Source organism: Vidua chalybeata, chromosome 12 (genome assembly GCF_026979565.1).
Source record: "Vidua chalybeata isolate OUT-0048 chromosome 12, bVidCha1 merged haplotype, whole genome shotgun sequence".
NCBI classification, from domain to species: Eukaryota; Metazoa; Chordata; class Aves; order Passeriformes; family Viduidae; genus Vidua; species Vidua chalybeata.
In genome coordinates, this window is record NC_071541.1 from 18,989,072 (window position 1) to 19,008,888 (window position 19,817).

Genomic DNA, 19,817 nt, shown 5'->3' on the forward strand with positions numbered 1-19,817 from the left:
GAGCTCTGTGAATAGAAATGTGATCTCCACCTCTTCTAAGCAGCCTTCCTCTCCAGAAATCAGGAAAGTTTAGTTCCTATCTCACAAGTTTATAATTACAGTCAGCTGTGCTACAAAAACCTTGAAATGCAACTTCAAAAACTATATTGACAGGAAAAGATGTAAGCCACTAAAAAGTTAGTATCAAGACTCATGAAGCTCTTTTTTTTTTTTTTTTTTCTCTTATATTTCAAAGGCTCAATTTAGCCCTTTCATTTAGTTACCTAAAATACAAAGAGTAATTTTTGAGCACTCCTTTCCACCTGTCTCTTTAGTGCCTGACACCTCACTCAAGCTGCTCTTAGATGTTCTTGCTCTTGGAGGGACAAGGAATAAAAGGCAAAGGAGAGGGAGCTAAATGCGAGTGTGTGGCTGTTTCATGGCTGGAATGAGGATGGCATCCTAAATATAGATAAAAAGCATCCAAAAAGGGTTTTTCTGGAATAGTCAGAGTGTGCAGTATGAAATGTAGCAGAGCTATGGACACAGAATATGGATGTGCATCATTTTGAAGGTCCTTATATTCAAATTACTTCTCCCTATAAAAATCTGTCCTTTCACCAAAATGGGGGCACTTTCATACACAATATTCAGCTGTTTCTGCTCACTCTTCTGCTGTAAGATTAACTCAAACTTCTATCATCTATCTATTACCTAGCCATCAGAAATGTTTCACTCTTTGGGGTGCAGGAGCTTAAAACTTGCTCCATGAATGTCTCAAATTCCTAGAAGATGCCACCCAGAATTTTGGTAAAAGGAAAATCCCACTGTGACAACTGCAAACTCAGTTCAAAAACTCTTCTTGACCAAAAGTGATGGTTTTTGGGGTGTGGGAGAGAAGAGGGCTTTTATTTCCTCAAAAGTGTATATGTCGACTCTTGTTTTTTTCTCAAAAGAAGATATTGAAAGAGAATTTTGCCTCATTGCAACCCTTTTGTAAGATCCAACACTGTTTTCCATATCCAAAGGAATCCCAAAAATTCTGTTCCATTTTTTTGCAGCAGTTCTGATCCCAGGCTACTCAAACATGGTTGGAACATGACATTGTGGTGTCTTGGGTTTATGCACTGAAAGAATTTGTCTGAAGAAGGTGCAGAAGAGTCCACATGAGGGGCTTGGAGCTATAAAGGTCAAGTTTTCAGGTCCAGTGATTTAGAAAAATAAAATAGAATTTAGAATAATAGAATAATAGAATTTAGACTATGAGAATAATATTAGACTAAAGCAGGAAAGAGCTGAAGTGGCTCTGGGCTCTGCAGGCCGGGTGGCAATGGCTGTCCCTGTCCCTGGGTGACAGGCTGGGGTAACTTCAGGTGTGATGTTTTTCCTTTATTCTGCTTTCTTAGCTGGCTGCAGCAAAATAGAAATCCATTCTCAGCTCACCTGTGGCAACTCTGACAATTTGACACCACCTGATAAAGATGTGCCTGTCCATTTTTAAGCACTCCTCATTTAAGTAACTGTATCACTTCCTATGTTTCCTATTTTGTATATCCTGTGATATACATGATATGTATATGATATGATATACAACATGATATTATGTTTCCTATTTTATATATCCTAATTTATTTTGCAGACATGTAACAGAAGCTTCCAGAACTGCTGCATTAACTAATCGATTAAAACTGGGATAAACCACTTAGAAATAAACCACTTAGAAATAAACCACTTAAAGCAGAAACAGCTGCATATTGTGTATGAAAGTGCTCTCATTTTGGTGAAAGGACAGATTTTTGTAGAGAGAAGTTAATTTGGACATAAGGGCCTTCAAAATGATGCACATCCATATGTGCAGTGATGGTGGTGCCACAGGTTTTGTTCCAGTCAGAACAAAGCTTAGCCAGGAATTTCCCATTAATAAATTTCCTCAACCAGAGGATTGGTGATTTCCTTCAGGGGGTTGCTGTGGGATTAAGAAAGAAGGGTTTTTATTAACACCCTGTCACCACAAGTGCTAAATTTGTGTTCTGTAAGAGAAGGCTGGGGACAAGTGTGATAATGAGATGTTCAGCAGTGCCCATCTTCAGTTTGGGAGGGCAATGAGTTCAGAGGGCTCAGTGTGAGAAGCTGGAAATCCCAGAAGGGGACTGGAATTCATGGGGAGAGCTGCTCCAGGGGGAATGCCTGTGTGCAGCCTGGCCAGCAAACACCACTGCAGCTCAGGTTTGCCTCCACTTGCAGTCAGGCATCTGGAAATGGCCAAGAATTTAAATGTGAGCAACCAGAAAGCAAAATAACTAAAAGTTTGTGAGCAGAACTCATCTACTGCAGTCACCTAAAGTCAAGTTATAGTAAAGTAATGCAAGGAGTCCAAGAAAATCTCTGGAGAGAGGGTGTGAGCACAGTATTTCACTGGCCTTTGTGCCTGGAGGGCACAGAAGCTGAACCCAATCTATTATATTCCACTCTTGGTGTCTTGGAGGAGAATAATGGCAAGAAATTCTATCAGAGCTGCCAAGGAGCCCAAGAACAGGGTGGAACATTTTGGGTTCAGCAGTACACAGATATGACAAAAAATAATCTTCAGACTAGAACTAGACATCTGAGGCACTTAACTTTTCTTGCAGAGAGGGAACAAAGTCAGCAGGCAAAGAGAAGGAGTAATCAATCTCCAAAAAGAAGAGGAATCTGCACAGAATTTGTCACAAAAGACCAAAATTAATGAACCCCCTTAAAGCAACACTGCACAGGATAGAATAGATACCTTGGAGAGAATTCTAAATTAAGCGTGGTCTGTTGACTGCTGATTTATATTGCTTACAAAGCCTCTAAAATGTTCAAGAGGGTGTAAAATCCTCCTCCGAAGTGTAGAGCAACTGTCCCATCTGTCCAGCATTGCCACTCTCCCTTTCCCTGCCTTTTTTTAACTAAACATCCTGGATTGTCCAGTGGTGTCAGAGCTTTACTTGCCATATTTGCTTATGGTAAAGCTCACCAATGAAGAGAGCAGAATAACTTGATTAAATATTCATGTGTACAGAAAACATTGCAATTTCTCAGAATACATATGAGAGGAAGAAAGAAGCTTTGGTAACACAGATTGTAACTCTGACTGAGGCTCCCAGGTATCTCTAATGCTACCAAAAAGAGGCAAAAGTTATGGACTGATTGACATAAAATAATGTTTGAAAAGAATTAATTTAACACTCAATGTGTACCTTTACATGCGCACTGATATTTTTGTCAGTGCGTACACACATATTTTTATCAGATATTTTTAGATTATTTTAGTGATAATTCTGGGGAGAATGAAGGTTTTGTTTTCTTGGTGTTTCAGTATTTGATTTGCACATGTTGGCTTCCAAGAGGAGAGGCAGTGGTGCCGTGTGAGTCATTTGAAATCTCTGGGAATGTATTCCATACATCCCTGGGAGCAGGGACCATTTCTGCCATGAGCAACCACCCCTGCCAGTGCCACCAGGGTGATTTTATGGCTCAATAAATTGCCTTTAACCTGAACACATTATTTTATGTCAATCAGTCAATAACTATTTAAAACCTTTCCAAAGCAAGTCCCTGAACCGCAAATATTCTGGGTTTATCTGCTCATGCTGAAGGATTGGCCAACTACACTCTCATGAAAATGCCAAAGTTTTCTGTCCTTTTCCCACTTAAAATTGCCTTCATTTTTCTCTAGTCTGAGTCCAAAAAAGGAGGATGTGCTGGTGCTGTAGCTCCATCTCACATATTTTGAGGTGGTCTGTATTGCATGGTTTGTACTCTGTGTTTGCAGAAGCTCTCCTGCTTCTTACAGCTTCAGGTGTTTGCTTTGCAGCTCGGTGGCATGTGAATTCTTGTCTTGATTTACAATAAGCAGCCTGAGCTGAACTCAGGCAACTCTCACTTTTACAAACCAATTGCTGTTTAATAGGACCTTTCAGAATCTGGTTGTTATGAGTTTCCTGGGACACGCCCAGTCAGTTCCAGACCACCTCTGCCATGGGTGTCCAAGTGTTTTACCTCCAATTGGCTTTGTTGGGGGTTTTTAAAGCAAAACGTGCTGGCCACCATCACCACCAAATAGTTTAAAATATCCATTTTTTAAATTCTTGTACAGAAGATTCCCAGTGTTGGGGTAGGCTGGAAGTGTAGTCTGGGCACTGAGTGAAGGCTGGGCTGTGTCAGAATGGTTCAAGCAGTGTTTGTGGGGGTCAAAAATGACTCCTAACTCCCACAGGAGTGCTGCCAAATTACTGATGGTGCTGCCAGGCTGGGGATGAGATGGATACACCACACTGCCAGGAGAAAAAATCTGGGAAATTTTTCCAATGGCTCCTCTGACAGCCCTGGAGTGCAGATGTCCCTCACAGCCTTTGATGCTTTCAACATCCAGGAGAGTACAGCCCTTCTTTTGCAGTGCTGAGTTCAGAATTATTGCACAGCTTGGAATTGTTTCAGACTGCAGGAGAGAGAGAGATGTTTGCTTCAGGATCTGCTGAGGTGCTGCTTCATCCTGATTCTTTCAGTAGTGGAAACCCTACATTTTCATTTCTCTTTTGAGAACAAGTCAGTGTTGAATGCTCTTTGAATGATCTTTAAACAGCTGGAAAAGAACAAACGTTTTTAGCAAATGGCTCATCTATCAATTAATCTTTCAACAGGACAGAGCAGCAAACAGTAGCTTCATTTCCAAACTGTAACTCAGCTCAGATGTTTGGGGCTGTGGGATGATTTCAGTTCTAGATGCAAACAGAATGAGCAGCAGCAAAGCTGCCCCAAAACTGACTGAGGGTGGAAAAATCTTCTCCTCTGGGTTTGCAGGACAGATTTCTTATCTGTGAGTCTACATTGTCACCCTTGCTCCACAACTCCCAGACCCAAATTTGAGGAATCTTTAGTTCAAAAGATGTTTCTGCTGGTTGGGATATAAAAGCAGTTTTATTGTTCCTGCTTTGTATTTTAGTTTCCTGATATTCCATCAATAAATGCTTATAGCCAGCTGTAAAATAACTAAATCATTATCACAGTAATCAACTGAAGCACAGTTTCTGAAATCAGGAGAAAGAAAAGTTCTGGAGCTTTCTGGACTATTTGAACAAAGGTGTTTTGGATCTGTAAGCACAGAGCTCGTTGAAGAATGTAACTGTAACTGTAGCAGGATTTTCCCTTTATTCTGTGAAAAGCAATGTATGGAAGAGCATTTAATAATCTTGGTGATGTTTCCAGTTTCAAGAGAAGATAAGGGTGGTGAGATAATCCAATCTGTAACTGAGAAATCAAAGCCTTACAGGGAAGTTCATGACTTGGACTAAAACTCCACTTTTGAGAAACTTCTGAAGACAGAAAACCCCATAAATACTCTCCAAGTTGATAAAGCAGATATCAAGGAATTTTTTTAATTACTTTGTGATAAGGATATTCATTTGCACTCCATTGTTTCTCAGTGTAAATGCTTTGCAGCTCTGTAGGGGTTTATTAAACCTATCAGGGTTAATAATAAACCCTATAGGGTTATTTTATTAACCCTACAGAATTTATTAACAGACCTGTTCTAGTCTGCATCCAAACTGCATTTCCAGTTCAGGCTTTTAGGGTGTGGAAGGGCAATATTTAAGCTCATTAGGACTCTCAGGTAGGTCAGGATTTTGTGTATCTCTGTGTTTTTGGCTCAGCATGCAAAAATTCCTCGTGTTGAAGGCAGGAGTTGATTGGGTTTGCTTCCTTGTTAAACCAGAAGATTATGTGGGTTTAGTATTTTTTTAATTAGAAGAATACATTCAATTTATGAGAGTGAGGTTTTAGAATCTCATTTTTATAAACTTTCAAATAGAAGAGATGAGTGTATTTTTAACAGAAGTGTGGGATTCTTTTAACTTAAATATCACCTCAAAACTACCCAAACTGATTTCCAAATGTTCTTCAAGGTCAGCTTTATTTTCACAGCTGCTCCTTGTGTTACCAGAAACATTTCTCTCTGCTTCACAAGCCTCAGATACCACATCATTTGACTGGTAATCAACATCTGCCTAATTTCAGCTGGAGAATAACACTCCCTTTATGCTCCAAGCCTCCAAACGTACATGATGTTATTGTGGATTTCCATTCATGGGGACACGGCCCTTCCTCGGGGTGGACAGAACACCACATTGCTGAGATAGCTTTTAATGAGAAAGTTTGGGATTAAAGTTGGCACATTAATAGGATTAAGGGTTTGGCAGCATTTCAGGGCCTCTGTTTTATATTATTTAATCTTTGTTTCTAAGCTTGAGCTTTGTTTCTGCCCTCAGTGTGTGTAGAATGTTGTTTTTGAAATGATGGGGTTCAGTTTCCCAGAGTTACAACAAATTATTTTAAATAAAAGTAACTCAGTGTTTTCATTTTCTTCTCCCAAATTTAGGGCACACTCAGCAACAAATTTGTATGACTGAGTTACTTCTAAGCCAGGCAACCAGCACAATTCTTCTGAAATTTCATTTTACTACCCAATAGCCATAGTTTTTTTTTTACACTAAAGCTAAATTATGTTACATTTTTCAGCTATGTCTTAATTGACAGGAATGTTGTGCTCTCCTTAAAATCCCATCCTGTTGTTCAGTTTTGTGATGCCACCTCGTTCTACAGCCATGGCTTTGAAGAGTTGGGAGCAGTGCCATGAAACTGCAGCGAGCAGGGGAAGGAAACTCAGCCTGGGTGTTCCCAGACCGAGCCCCATTTTCAGGCTGAAGTGGCAGAGCTCTGAAGAGCACTCATCCACAGAATATTGGGAACCACTTCCCAGAGTTGCATGGGATGGGCAGTGTGATTCAAATCTTCAATTCAGCACTGAAGAGTGAGTTAGGAAACTCGATTTCCATGGATTTTTTTAAGTTCTCAAAGTGTTTGCTCCTATCCTAAACCCTCAAGTAGATGTAGGGTTATTTGTAGGTCTTATTCAGGTCTTACCCTTCCTATTCCCAAACAGGAAATTCAGGCTCCATCCTAGGAAGCTGTTGCACTAATATTTTAGTGAAATTTATTCTTACTATTTAGCTGCAAAAGGAAGGACTCAGTGCCATTTCCACAGCAGCATTCCAGCAATTCATTGAATGGGAATATTGAGGTTTTTCACTGGATATTCAGGTACAAAGACAAAGAATTGTAATCAAGGATTGACACCACAGCATTCCTGCAGCCAGAGGTTTTGTAGGATTTTTGCATTTTTTAAAGCATTTAGAAGTTTCAGGCTGTGATGCCAAGCACTTTATGTGTACTGCAATTATTCCTGAATTGCCATTCATGGGCATTTTTACCAGTGATGGGCCTTTGCAGGGTGCCAGGTATTTTTTCTTCTCTCTAAATGCATCAGCAGCTCCTTTAAACTAAACAACTTCTTAGAATTCATGCTGTCCAATTTTTTACAAATTTTATTTGAAAATGCTATTAATATGTACAAAAGTATGCCTAAAAGTAAGAAAAAATAATTTTTATTTCTTTTGTACTTAGAGAAGTAAAGAAACCTGGTCTTCTTTTCTCTAACTGGGTTTGACAGGGCACTGTATAGTGCCCTGTCAAATAATTTTCATCACAAAATTGATGAAAGATGGGTTAATTTCTCAATAATTTTTGTTGATGAACCTAACATTTGTCATGTAACAAAATGTGGATATAGGAATATATAAAATGTGGATGTAAGAATGCTTGTGAGTGATTCCTACCTGCCAGCACTGGTTTCCTGAGCACTGGTGGGACACACAGGACTGGAATTCTTTTATCCTCAGCCCCTTGCTGAGGAAAAGGCTGAGATTTGCCTCATTTTCAGCCCCTCTGCATAAACCTACCAACATCAGCTTTGAAATTAATGTCATTTCAGCTTGTTTTAAGAAGATTCATTGCTTCTGGAGATGTAGCTGGCAGCACTCTCCACCAGTGGCACCAATGCTGCCTCCCCACTGAAATCCTTGCAAGAACCACACTCAGGTGGTTTTTAGTCTGTTCTTTGGGACAGAACTGGAACAGCACCAGCCCATTACAGCATTTCTGCCATCCAAATCCCAATTCTTGGAGCAGAATTTCAGTTCCCACTCCTGAGTGTGAGCCCTGAGGAATGGCAGCTGCACATTCCTTCCTGGTGGAAGTGTGGCTCTGGAAATGTGCATTACTGCCTCTGGAAATGTGCATTACTGCCTCTGGAAATGTGCATTACTGGCACTGGAAATGTGCATTATTTGCACTGGAAATGTGCATTACTGCCTCTGGAAATGTGCATTACTGCCTCTGGAAATGTGCATTATTTGCACTGGAAATGTGCATTACTGCCTCTGGAAATGTGCATTACTGCCTCTGGAAATGTGCATTACTGGCACTGGAAATGTGCATTATTTGCACTGGAAATGTGCATTATTGGCTCTGGAAATATGCATTATTGGCACTGGAAATGTGCATTATTTGCACTGGAAATGTGCATTATTGGCACTGGAAATGTGCATTACTGCCTCTGGAAATGTGCATTACTGGCACTGGAAATGTGCATTACTGGCACTGGAAATGTGCAATGCTGGCACTGGAAATGTGCATTACTGGCACTGGAAATGTGCAATGCTGGCACTGGAAATGTGCATTATTGGCACTGGAAATGTGCATTATTTGCTCTGGAAATGTGCATTACTGGCTCTGGAAATGTGCATTATTGGCACTGGAAATGTGCATTACTGGCACTGGAAATGTGCATTACTGGCACTGGAAATGTGCATTACTGGCTCTGGAAATGTGCATTATTTGCACTGGAAATGTGCATTACTGGCACTGGAAATGTGCATTACTGGCACTGGAAATGTGCATTATTTGCTCTGGAAATGTGCATTACTGGCACTGGAAATGTGCATTACTGGCACTGGAAATGTGCAATGCTGGCACTGGAAATGTGCATTACTGGCACTGGAAATGTGCATTATTTGCTCTGGAAATGTGCATTATTGGCACTGGAAATGTGCATTACTGCCTCTGGAAATGTGCATTATTTGCTCTGGAAATGTGCATTACTGGCACTGGAAATGTGCAATGCTGGCACTGGAAATGTGCAATGCTGGCACTGGAAATGTGCATTATTTGCTCTGGAAATGTGCATTACTGGCACTGGAAATGTGCATTACTGGCTCTGGAAATGTGCATTATTTGCTCTGGAAATGTGCATTACTGGCACTGGAAATGTGCATTATTGGCACTGGAAATGTGCATTATTGGCTCTGGAAATGTGCATTACTGGCACTGGAAATGTGCATTACTGGCTCTGGAAATGTGCATTATTTGCACTGGAAATGTGCATTACTGGCACTGGAAATGTGCATTACTGGCACTGGAAATGTGCATTATTTGCTCTGGAAATGTGCATTACTGGCACTGGAAATGTGCAATGCTGGCACTGGAAATGTGCATTATTGGCACTGGAAATGTGCATTATTTGCTCTGGAAATGTGCATTACTGGCACTGGAAATGTGCAATGCTGGCACTGGAAATGTGCAATGCTGGCACTGGAAATGTGCATTATTGGCACTGGAAATGTGCATTATTGGCTCTGGAAATGTGCATTACTGGCACTGGAAATGTGCATTACTGGCTCTGGAAATGTGCATTATTTGCACTGGAAATGTGCATTACTGGCACTGGAAATGTGCATTACTGGCACTGGAAATGTGCATTATTGGCACTGGAAATGTGCATTACTGCCTCTGGAAATGTGCATTATTTGCTCTGGAAATGTGCATTACTGGCACTGGTTTGCACTCAGGGGAAGGAGGTGGTGCAAAGCACTGGGATCTGCCTCTGCTCAGCAGAACAGGAAGAGAAATGAATTTTCCCTGCTGTGGAGAAGCCCAAAAAGCTGTAGGAATTGCAGGGTTCCCTGAGCCCAGGTCTGGGGGTGCCCGTGACCCAGGATCCTGCCAGGAGCTCTCTTGCCCAAGCACCAGCATCAAGAGCCCAGATTTTTAACAGGATCCACAAAAACCTTCCCAGAAAGCCAAGGTTTGTCACACCACTGTCCTCTGTGTAATTAAATTTGGCACAAGGATCTCCAGTTCTGGAGGTTCAAGAGATCCACTGCTTGGATGGACACCGAGCCCCCAAAACCACTGCTGAATTTGGTGTCAGACCCCCCTGGAGGGCTCGGCAGGCTGGGTCAGTGACCAGACCTGCCCAGTTTTATTGTGTATAACACAATAAAATAACAATAAAACACCAAATTTCACTGCTCACCTTTCCTCTCCTCACTTGGAATAAGCACTGTCCCCGTTTCTAATGCATTCCCTAAAGCTGATTTTTCCCACCACTTCCCACTTAATAATGTACAAATTAATCCATTCCAGCACAAAACTGGATATTACATGGCAGAGAGGCAAAATCGTGGGACACTGAGCCATGAAGGTTTTCATTTGAAACTCAATAATGAAGAAATAGCATTATTGTGATTATCTCCCAGAAGAGCTGACTCAGAAAACTTAATTCTGGCGTATTTACAGAAAATTTGTTTAAATGTGATTAAAATTTAATAAATCATCTGGCACATCTTTACAGTGCTTGATCTCAGTGATCTTGGGAGATTTTAATGGGCTGAAAATGCTGCCAAGCTCCAGCTGTAGAGTTTCCATCCTGTTTTGAAATGTGCCACTCTTCTCCAAAGCTGCAGAACTGTCTTCTGAAGCTATATTGCATATATATGTATTCAAGACCTGTTAGTCATTGCTGTTCAGTAAAAATATAATTTTCAATATATATTTTTAAGAAAAGACAATAATAAATCAGAAAGAATACTTTGAAGGGAACTGGTGTTACACAGCCAAGAAATGTGAAGTATTTACATATTTCTCCTACTGTCCAAAAAATAGCCAAGGGGAAAAATGAACATAAATTTAAAGTGCCAGACTTCAGAAAGGAATCAGTGCTGCCCATAGTCCATTTTTGCCTCCAGATTGCCTGATTTGAAGCTCACATTGGTCCAGAATTGAGGCCAGGATGACAAACTCAGTGGCAAAAGGGAAATCTGTTACCTTGGCACTATCTGGTAAACTCAATTGCATCCATGTTTCTCTCCAAAAAAAGGCAATTATCCAAAGAGTTTTCATGTGCTGCCTTGGCACTCCAGGGCCTCACTACTGAATCTCTTATCCAGCACCTCCTCCCACATTTTTCTGAGGAGAAAACCTGGGCATTGTGGTCAGCACTGATAAGTAACATGGACATCTGTTTAATTAAACCCCTCCATTCCCAGGGAAAGGCCTCTGGGAAAGCAGAGGTTTGCTGGGGGCTGAAGGAATTCAGCACATTTTAGGAGGGCCTCAGCACCATTTAGAAGAGCCCAAGAGGGATGTATCTCTGGTTTTGTGTAAAAGGTGTGTATCTCCTGGTGCCAGGCACCTCCTACAAAGGAGTTACCTCACTCTGGAGTGAAATTTAAAACTACTGAGAAGCTCATGACAATTTCTGCAATCTGCACTGTGGGAATCAGAAAACCAGAAACTGCCACAGGCATGGAAGGGTTTGATCTGCAGCCTTGGAAGAAGCTTGGACTGATGTAAAAATACAACACACAGACATTCAGCAGAAAAATCATAAACTTGTGTTTCTGTAGTTGTTAGCAAGAATATGCCTTAAGTAAGTGAGAAACTGCACTGATAAGATGGTGAAGGGTTTATAAGGTGGGGTGTGGTTGTATGGAGTGAGCTGAGAGTTTAGAAGTTAGAACAGAAGCATTTGTGTGCCAGTGAGACAGAAGCCATTGGACAAAAGTACCTGCAGTGCAGCAGCAGTAAGTGAAGGTGATGGGTTAGAAAAGCAAAATAAATTCTGTGACAACTCTCTGTTGGGTTAGAAAGTTCTGTATTGCCCTGTAACAAAGAACTTGGGACTGCTCTTGAGCTCTGGCCGAATGTTTGATCCTCTAAAATCTCACAGCCTCTGAGACTGATGTTTATCTGAGCTATAAATCGTTCTTAGCTTGAAAATAGTCCCACCCCTTCATTCCTGGCAGCAATAATGATCCTGTACAACTCACATCCTCTGAAGGCTCTGTGGGGAGATGAACAAATGCAAGGTCAGGTAGATGGCAGGACTGGCACAGCACTCCTGATTTACCCTGATAATCCCACGGCCCTTCCCAACCCTCAACCCTGCAGGCCTCTCCACTCATCCCTGAATTTGGGCAGGACCAGGAGCTCTCCCTGACTCCAGCTCTGTCAGACGTCCCCCGATCACTCTCAGGTTCTGTGCTGCCTGTGGGCATTTAGAGCCACAAAAACGTCCTGGCAGTGAAGGACAAAGTGTCACAGCAACAATCATCTTAACAAAAGGCAAAGCAAAAGAGCTTGTCCAGACTTAATTAATTTCTGTGCTTGTTTTTCCTTGGATCTCTCAAAAATGCTGTTGCTGAGTGGCTTCACACATTCAATACAAGGTTCAGGGAACGTCAATTCAATCCCTCCACCTCCACCATAGTCATGCTGGAGGAAATTGAAAATATTGCCTTTACACAGTGACTGAAGGACCTGTGGTGGCTGGTAGCTCCATGAGCAAGTTTGAGACATTATCTCTGGTTTTACTGCAGAGTTTTGGGTCAGGGCATCTTTATTTTAATAAGATGTGCTAAGAAATCCTGCGAGGGAGTCCTTGGCTGTGTTTGTGGCTAGGCAGGATGAACTTAATGAATCAATGAATTTAATAATTGAAGAACTGGAACAGTGTCAGCACACAGCTGGGAGCCAGGTGGCCCTGAGGTCCCCGATGCCACAGGTGTGTCCCCAGGCAGCTGTGGAGGCACAGCCCCAATTCCCAGGGGATGAGCAGTGCCTGGCCAGGGCTGCAGCCCGGGGTGCCCCTTCCTGCCGGGCACAGCTCCTCTCCTGGGCACAAAGGCTGCTGGCACCGGCCTGGGGGAGCTGCTCTGCCAAGCTGCTCCCTGGAGCTTCCTCTCACACAGGACAGCTCCACTCCAGCTCCTGCCGAGGGGTTTCGCTCCGTTTGTGCAAAATGTCGTGGCCAAAGCGTATCCAGGAATTCAGCCACGAAGGCTCAGAGCAGGTTTTGTGTGTGTGTATATGCAAATGCATACACAAAATATGTGGGCACTTATTGGTCTGAAGAATTCCCTTCATCTCCATTTTGTGATATACAGAAATGGTATTTTAAAAGTGTAAATAGTGAACAAAGGGATCCTTGACATAAACATTCCTCAGCCAAAAGAGGAAGTTTACTTAGATAGGAATACTTATAGGAGTGAGAGCTTGAGCATCAAGTCCAAACATTGTAACATAAAACTATCGTAAGTATTTAAATAAAAAGTAGCATGATATCGTTCCTATTTGTAAAATACACCTAAGAAATGAGTAAGTATTAATCTGTATCATCAGAATGGCTTCTCTGTGAATGAAAATGTTCATTAATGAACACTTTGAGTTTCCTCTGTACTGTAAAATTGTTAATTTTGGAAAATTTTTACATTAAGTCTGTTGAAAAGCTGTCACTTTCCCATGCACAGCTCAATGCACACATATTTAGTTGCAGCACAACTTTTATTTCCTTTCACTCCTTAAACACCCCCAAGCATGTAATGCCTGGTGGAGGTACCTCCACGAAAGAGATTGCTGAACACAGGCAGATTAAAAACCAATTTAACTGATGGCCACAAACAGAGCTCAGAGTTTGTCATGGCCACAAAGATTTTCTGTCAGGGCATAAAAGCAATGAATCAGTATGCAGAAGGTATTGCCTGCCCCATAGAGATGCTAATTCTGTGGCACTTTGGAAACTCATGTTCTACATTTACTGTTCACACCCCATGGAAGCTAACCAGCCTTAGCCTGAGCTAATGAAATCAAAAGGCTGCAAAATGTCACATTTTCTCAAAATGTCACATTTTCTCATCCCCCTGCAGCCTAATTTTGGGATCTTTAGGCTCTTTCTATGAGTTGTTTGACAGCCGTGGTGCTGCCCGGCTGTCATGAGGCACAATTGTCCCAAAACTGGAGAGTTACATTCACACAGAGCTGCTGTGGCCAGTTTATCTGCAGAAAATAAAGGGCCCATCAGTTTCCTGCTCCAGAAAATGACAGAAAACCCCACGGATAAATTAAAGAATGTATAGAATAGCAGAACAAAGCTCAAAAGTTTCAGCAAGTTAGCGCTGGGGACTTACATTTTGTCGTCCTTTGGGTTTTTGGCTTTTTGGCTTTTTTTTTTTTTTTTTTTTTGGTTAGTTGGTTGGTTGGTTTTTTTGTTCCCCTGAAGTGCTATAAAAATATCTATATGACCAATTTACACATTGCAGGCATATTTAGATAGAATAATTTATATATAGCAGATAGAATATTTTATATAAATAGCAGATACTGCTATATATAGCAGTAGATATTTGAAAGCTCAGGTATTTTCTAAGTTAGGACCTAATATACAAATATATAAATGTATAACATATATAAAATATATACCACGTATAAAGTATAAAAATATCTGTTATATACCATCGATATGAAATATATAAAACATAATACATAAATTATATAAAATATGTAAAAGATAAAAATACATTAATATATAATGCATATAAGTAGAAAAATATAATTATAGATATGATATATAATATGAAAATAGTGTATATATAAATATATATAAAGATATACAAATATATAAAAAGATATAGAGATATATATAGATATAGATGATATAGATATAGATAAAATAGATATAGATTAGATATAGATATATAGATATAGATATAGATAATATAGCTAGATATAGATATAGATATAGATATAGATATAGATATAGGTGATATAGATATAGATATAATACAGATAAAATAGATATAAAAATAAATAAATAAAATAGATATAAAAATTAAATAAATAAAAAGCCACTCTCCAAGCCAGCAATGCCAGCAATTTATAACCACAAACCCTTCTGGCAGCGCGGGAAGCACAGCAATCCCCGGCGTGTATTGCCCTGCGTTAGGGGCAGTGCAGAACAACTCCCACCCCTCCTTTCCGCACAGCCCCGCTGCAGAAGAGCCCCGCGGAGGCTCCGCGGCCGCGGACTCACCGAGCGCAGCATCGCACAGCAGCTGCTGCGGGTGCGCGGGCGCGCAGCTGCAGCCGGACACGGCCGCGGGCAGCGCCGCCAGCGCCAGCGCCAGCACCAGCGCTGCCCCTCGGCTCCCGGGGCTCCCGGGGGTCCCGCTGCCCGCTCGGCTCATGCTCCGCACGGGGGAGAGGCGCTGCTGGAGCCGCGGTGTCCCGGCCGCGCTGCGATGCTCGGGGACGCTCGGGGATGCTCGGCCCGCGCTGCTCGCTCCGAGCGCTGCCGGTGCTCGCTGGCTCCGAGGCGCCCGGACATGGGACCCCCTTATTTATGGCCCCGGCTCCGCCTTCCCGCGCTTCAAAGCTCATTTATTGGTGACATCGTCCCAAAGAAGCTCGGGAGTGGAAATGTTAATCACCAAAGCTTCCACAAAACCAGCTTTTACGCGGATCTGAAGCTGATTTTCTGAGCGTTTTATCTCCTCCGAGTAAGTTTGCGTCCAGTTTGGATTTAAAAGCCAGCCCTGCGGTCTTATTTTGGGCGAGTAAACAGAGCTGTCCTGTTTTAAGCTCCGTTTGCATTCGCAGCCCCCGATCTTCCCCTGCACTTCTGGGCATTTTCCTGAGCTGCCGTCCCTGTTCCAGGCTGGACAGAACTTCATTCATGAAAAGGAAGCCTCTCAATGCTCTGCTTGTGAGCCTCCAACAATCGCTGGTCACAGGGAATAACCAATTACAAATCAAAGCCGCAATAAAAGGCATTTTAAACGAAATTATTTCATCGCAGATTTAATTGAGAATAGCAAGGAAAAATATCCCAGCGGTGTGTTTTGGAAGCACAGCTCCTTCCCTGCATTCCTTATTAATGCAAATCCTGCTCAGAGCAGATCTGTGCCTGTATTTCCTGGCTGATGCTGGAAGTGGAATTCAGTGGAATAAATGCAGAGTTCAGAAATCCTTTTCACCTTCAGAGCTTTGGTCGCTGTGGCAATCTGGATGTGTGTAACCTGTGGGTACCCTGTTTTTATAAAGAAAAATGTTCCATGAGGAAGCAACCCGAGGTTTGATTAGAGAGTAATAAAGAACATCTCTGGATTGGCATGCAGGACAGGGCTGCTTAAACAATTCTGTGTTTTGTCACAGCCCAAATCAAGCCTAGGAACTGAAAATTCATTAACATGACCTGAACCATTCCAATCCAGGCTCATGAAAATGTATTTTGTTGATGCTGAGGTTTAGGTGTGCCCAAAGCAGCTTGTTACCTTTAGAGAGAAGTGTACATGTTTTACAACAGCAGATTTATTTCATTTCTGAACAGTTATACAAGTATTAGTGCTCTGATTATTTTTCTTTTTAATTCCCATCCCCCTCAAGACACACTCTGTCTGTTAGAAAAAAACCCACAAATATTCAGAATTATTAGAACTGGGTCTAGTTTTTAGCCTTTAGATCCACACCAAACACCGAGCCAGGGATCCTGTACAAAATGTCCTGATTTCACGCAGCCACATTTGGATTTTTTACTTTTCCAGTCTAAAGTTTTGGCTTCAAATCATAAGGTTGGACTCCAGCCCAGGACTAACACCTGAAAATAATTTAGACCTGTTAACATCTTTGTTCTTACCTAGAAGAAACGGACTTCTTTCATGTGAGGGAAGGGATGAGAAGGGCTGGAAGCTTGCATGGGGAGTTCCAGCTACAGGGGGGCAGGAAAACCCTGGGCAGGTGTGCCAGGGCCTGGGGTCAGCACCTCTGGGACTGCCAATTCCCAACCCTCGGACTGGGAAGTGATGAAGGAATTAATTGGAGCCATTGATTGGTTTCCATCACAGGGCTGTTGTTATAGATGATCTAAATAGACCGATTTGATCGAATTCAGTATCAAATTCAATTCACAAAATTCAAATAATAAAGAAATGTGTTGGGCAAACACCCTTCTCTACCGGTCCCTAAGGCACATTTTGTCCAGGATTCTCCAGAACAACACGTCCAGCTATGTTCTGAGTGTCCTGGAGACTTTTCTACCTAGTACAATCAAATTAATTATGTAATCAATAGAAGACTATTATGCTCAGAACAAAATTCAAAAATTATTTTACGACAAGTTACAAATCTGTTGTCCACTATCTTCTAGATATAGAAGAGAATGAAATACTTTCAACTGAACGTGCAGAATGCACGTTATTTTTGTTATTTTTTCCAATTATTAGTGCTCACCAACAGCAGTGTGGGCATTAATTATCATCACTGATTGTCTTCTAACAGCCCCCAGAGTCCTGCGCTAAATCCACTGGGCTCCTGCTGTTGGATGATTGCCCTGGGCCCCAGAGTTTGGGATATTTTGCCCTCTGGAGGTGACAGGTGATGGAGGAATGAATGAGGGACATCAGCCTGAGAGCTCGGTGGGGAGGGGCAGCTGTGCCAGGGCAGCTCTGCCCCGTGGGGCTTCCTGCCCTTCCCACCTGCCCATCCCCTCCTCTCAGCCTCAGCCTTTGGCTGCAGAAACACCTGAGCTGGGGATGAACCAGGGCTGGGGATAAACCAGGACTGCAGATAAACCAGGGCTGGGGATAAACCAGGGCTGGGGATAAACCAGGGCTGGAAATAACCCAGGACTGCAGATAAACCAGGGCTGGGCATAAACCAGGGCTGGAGATAAACCAGAACTGGGGATAAACCAGGGCTGAGGATAAACCAGCACTGGGGATAAACCAGGGCTAGAGATAAACCAGGACTGGGGATAAACCAGGGCTAGATATAAACCAGGACTGGGGATAAACCAGGGCTGGGCATAAACCAGGGTTGGGGATAACCCAGGGCTGGGGATAAACCAGGGCTGGGGATAAACCAGGGCTGGAGATAAACCAGGGCTGGAGATAAACCAGGACTGGGAATAAACCAGGGCTGGGCATAAACCAGGGCTGGGTATAAACCAGGGCTGGGCATAAACCAGGGCTGGGCATAAACCAGGATTTCAGGATAGCACAGGGCTGAAGATAACCCAGGGCTGAGGAAAACTCAAAGCTGAAGAAAACCCAGGGCTGGGGAGCACCCAGGGTTGGGGATAGCCCAGGGCTGAGAAAACCTCAAGCTAAGGAAAACTCAGGGCGGAGGAACACCCAGGATTTCAGGAAAGCTCAGGATTCTAGGATAAGCCAGGATTCTGGGAGTATCCAGGATTCCAACATAACCCAGGGCTGCAGGATGACCCCAGGCTGCAGGATATCCCAGGGCTGCAGGATAACCCAGGCTGCAGGATAACCCAGGCTGCAGGATGACCCCAGGCTGCAGGATATCCCAGGGCTGCAGGATATCCCAGGGCTGCAGGATAACCCAGGCTGCAGGATAACCCAGGGCTGCAGGATATCCCAGGGCTGCAGGACAGCCCAGGGCTTCAGGATATTCCAGGGCTGCAGGATAACCCAGGCTGCAGGACAGCCCAGGGCTGCAGGACAGCCCAGGGCTTCAGGATATTCCAGGGCTGCAGGATAACCCAGGGCTGCAGGATAACCCAGGGCTGCAGGATAACCCAGGGTTGCAGGATAACCCAGGGTTGCAGGATATCCCAGGCTGCAGGATGACCCCAGGCTGCAGAATATCCCAGGGCTGCAGGATATCCCAGGGCTGCAGGACAGCCCAGGGCTGCAGGATGACCCAGGCTGCAGGATATCCCAGAGCTGCAGGATATCCCAGGGCTGCAGGACAGCCCAGGGCTTCAGGATATTCCAGGGCTGCAGGATAACCCAGGCTGCAGGATAACCCAGGGCTGCAGGATATCCCAGGGCTGCAGGACAGCCCAGGGCTGCAGGATAACCCAGGGCTGCAGGATATCCCAGGCTGCAGGATAACCCAGGCTGCAGGATATCCCAGGGCTGCAGGACAGCCCAGGGCTGCAGGATATCCCAGGGCTGCAGGACAGCCCAGGGCTGCAGGATAACCCAGGGTTGCAGGACAGCCCAGGGCTGCAGGATAGCCCAGGGCTGCAGGACAGCCCAGGGCTGCAGGATATCCCTGGGCTGCAGGATATCCCTGGGCTGCAGGATATCCCAGGGCTGCAGGATATCCCAGGGCTGCAGGATAACCCAGGGCTGCAGGATATCCCAGGGCTGCAGGATAACCCAGGGCTGCAGGATATCCCAGGGCTGCAGGATAACCCAGGGCTGCAGGATCACCCCAGGCTGCAGGATATCCCAGGGTTGCAGGATGACCCCAGGCTGCAGGATAGCCCAGGGCTGCAGGATATCCCAGGGTTGCAGGATAACCCAGGGCTGCAGGATAGCCCAGGGCTGCAGGATAACCCCAGGCTGCAGGATATCCCAGGGTTGCAGGATGACCCCAGGCTGCAGGATAGCCCAGGGCTGCAGGATATCCCAGGGCTGCAGGATAACCCAGGGCTGCAGGATAGCCCAGGGCTGCAGGATATCCCAGGGTTGCAGGATAACCCAGGGCTGCAGGATAGCCCAGGGCTGCAGGATATCCCAGGGCTGCAGGATATCCCAGGGTTGCAGGATGACCCCAGGCTGCAGGATAGCCCAGGGCTGCAGGATATCCCAGGGTTGCAGGATAACCCAGGGCTGCAGGATAGCCCAGGGCTGCAGGATAACCCAGGCTGCAGGACAGCCCCTGTGCCTGGCTGTGCTGGCATTTCCTCCTGCCTGTCTGCCCTGCCCAGCCCGGTTTGCGGGGAGGCAGCGCTGCGCAGTCTGTCCGTCCCTGCCCTCCAGCACTGCTCTGCTGGGAGGGAGCTCACCCTCAGCCTGGGAGCTGTGTCAGGGAGCCCTGAACTCTGCTGC

The 19,817-nt window shown here is 44.0% G+C and overlaps 2 protein-coding genes across 2 annotated transcripts in view; one reads left to right on the forward strand and one right to left on the reverse strand.

Annotated features, from left to right (window-relative positions):
- The window catches only part of TIMP4 (TIMP metallopeptidase inhibitor 4), a 28,476-nt gene extending 13,136 nt beyond the window's left edge, over window positions 1-15,340 (reverse strand). The window contains 2 exon segments of the mRNA XM_053953631.1: window positions 15,047-15,214; window positions 15,217-15,340. Of these exon segments, the coding sequence (XP_053809606.1) occupies window positions 15,047-15,214; window positions 15,217-15,340 (292 nt within the window).
- Window positions 1-19,817, forward strand: part of SYN2 (synapsin II) — a 168,749-nt gene that overhangs the window by 102,171 nt on the left and 46,761 nt on the right. The window lies entirely within an intron of this gene.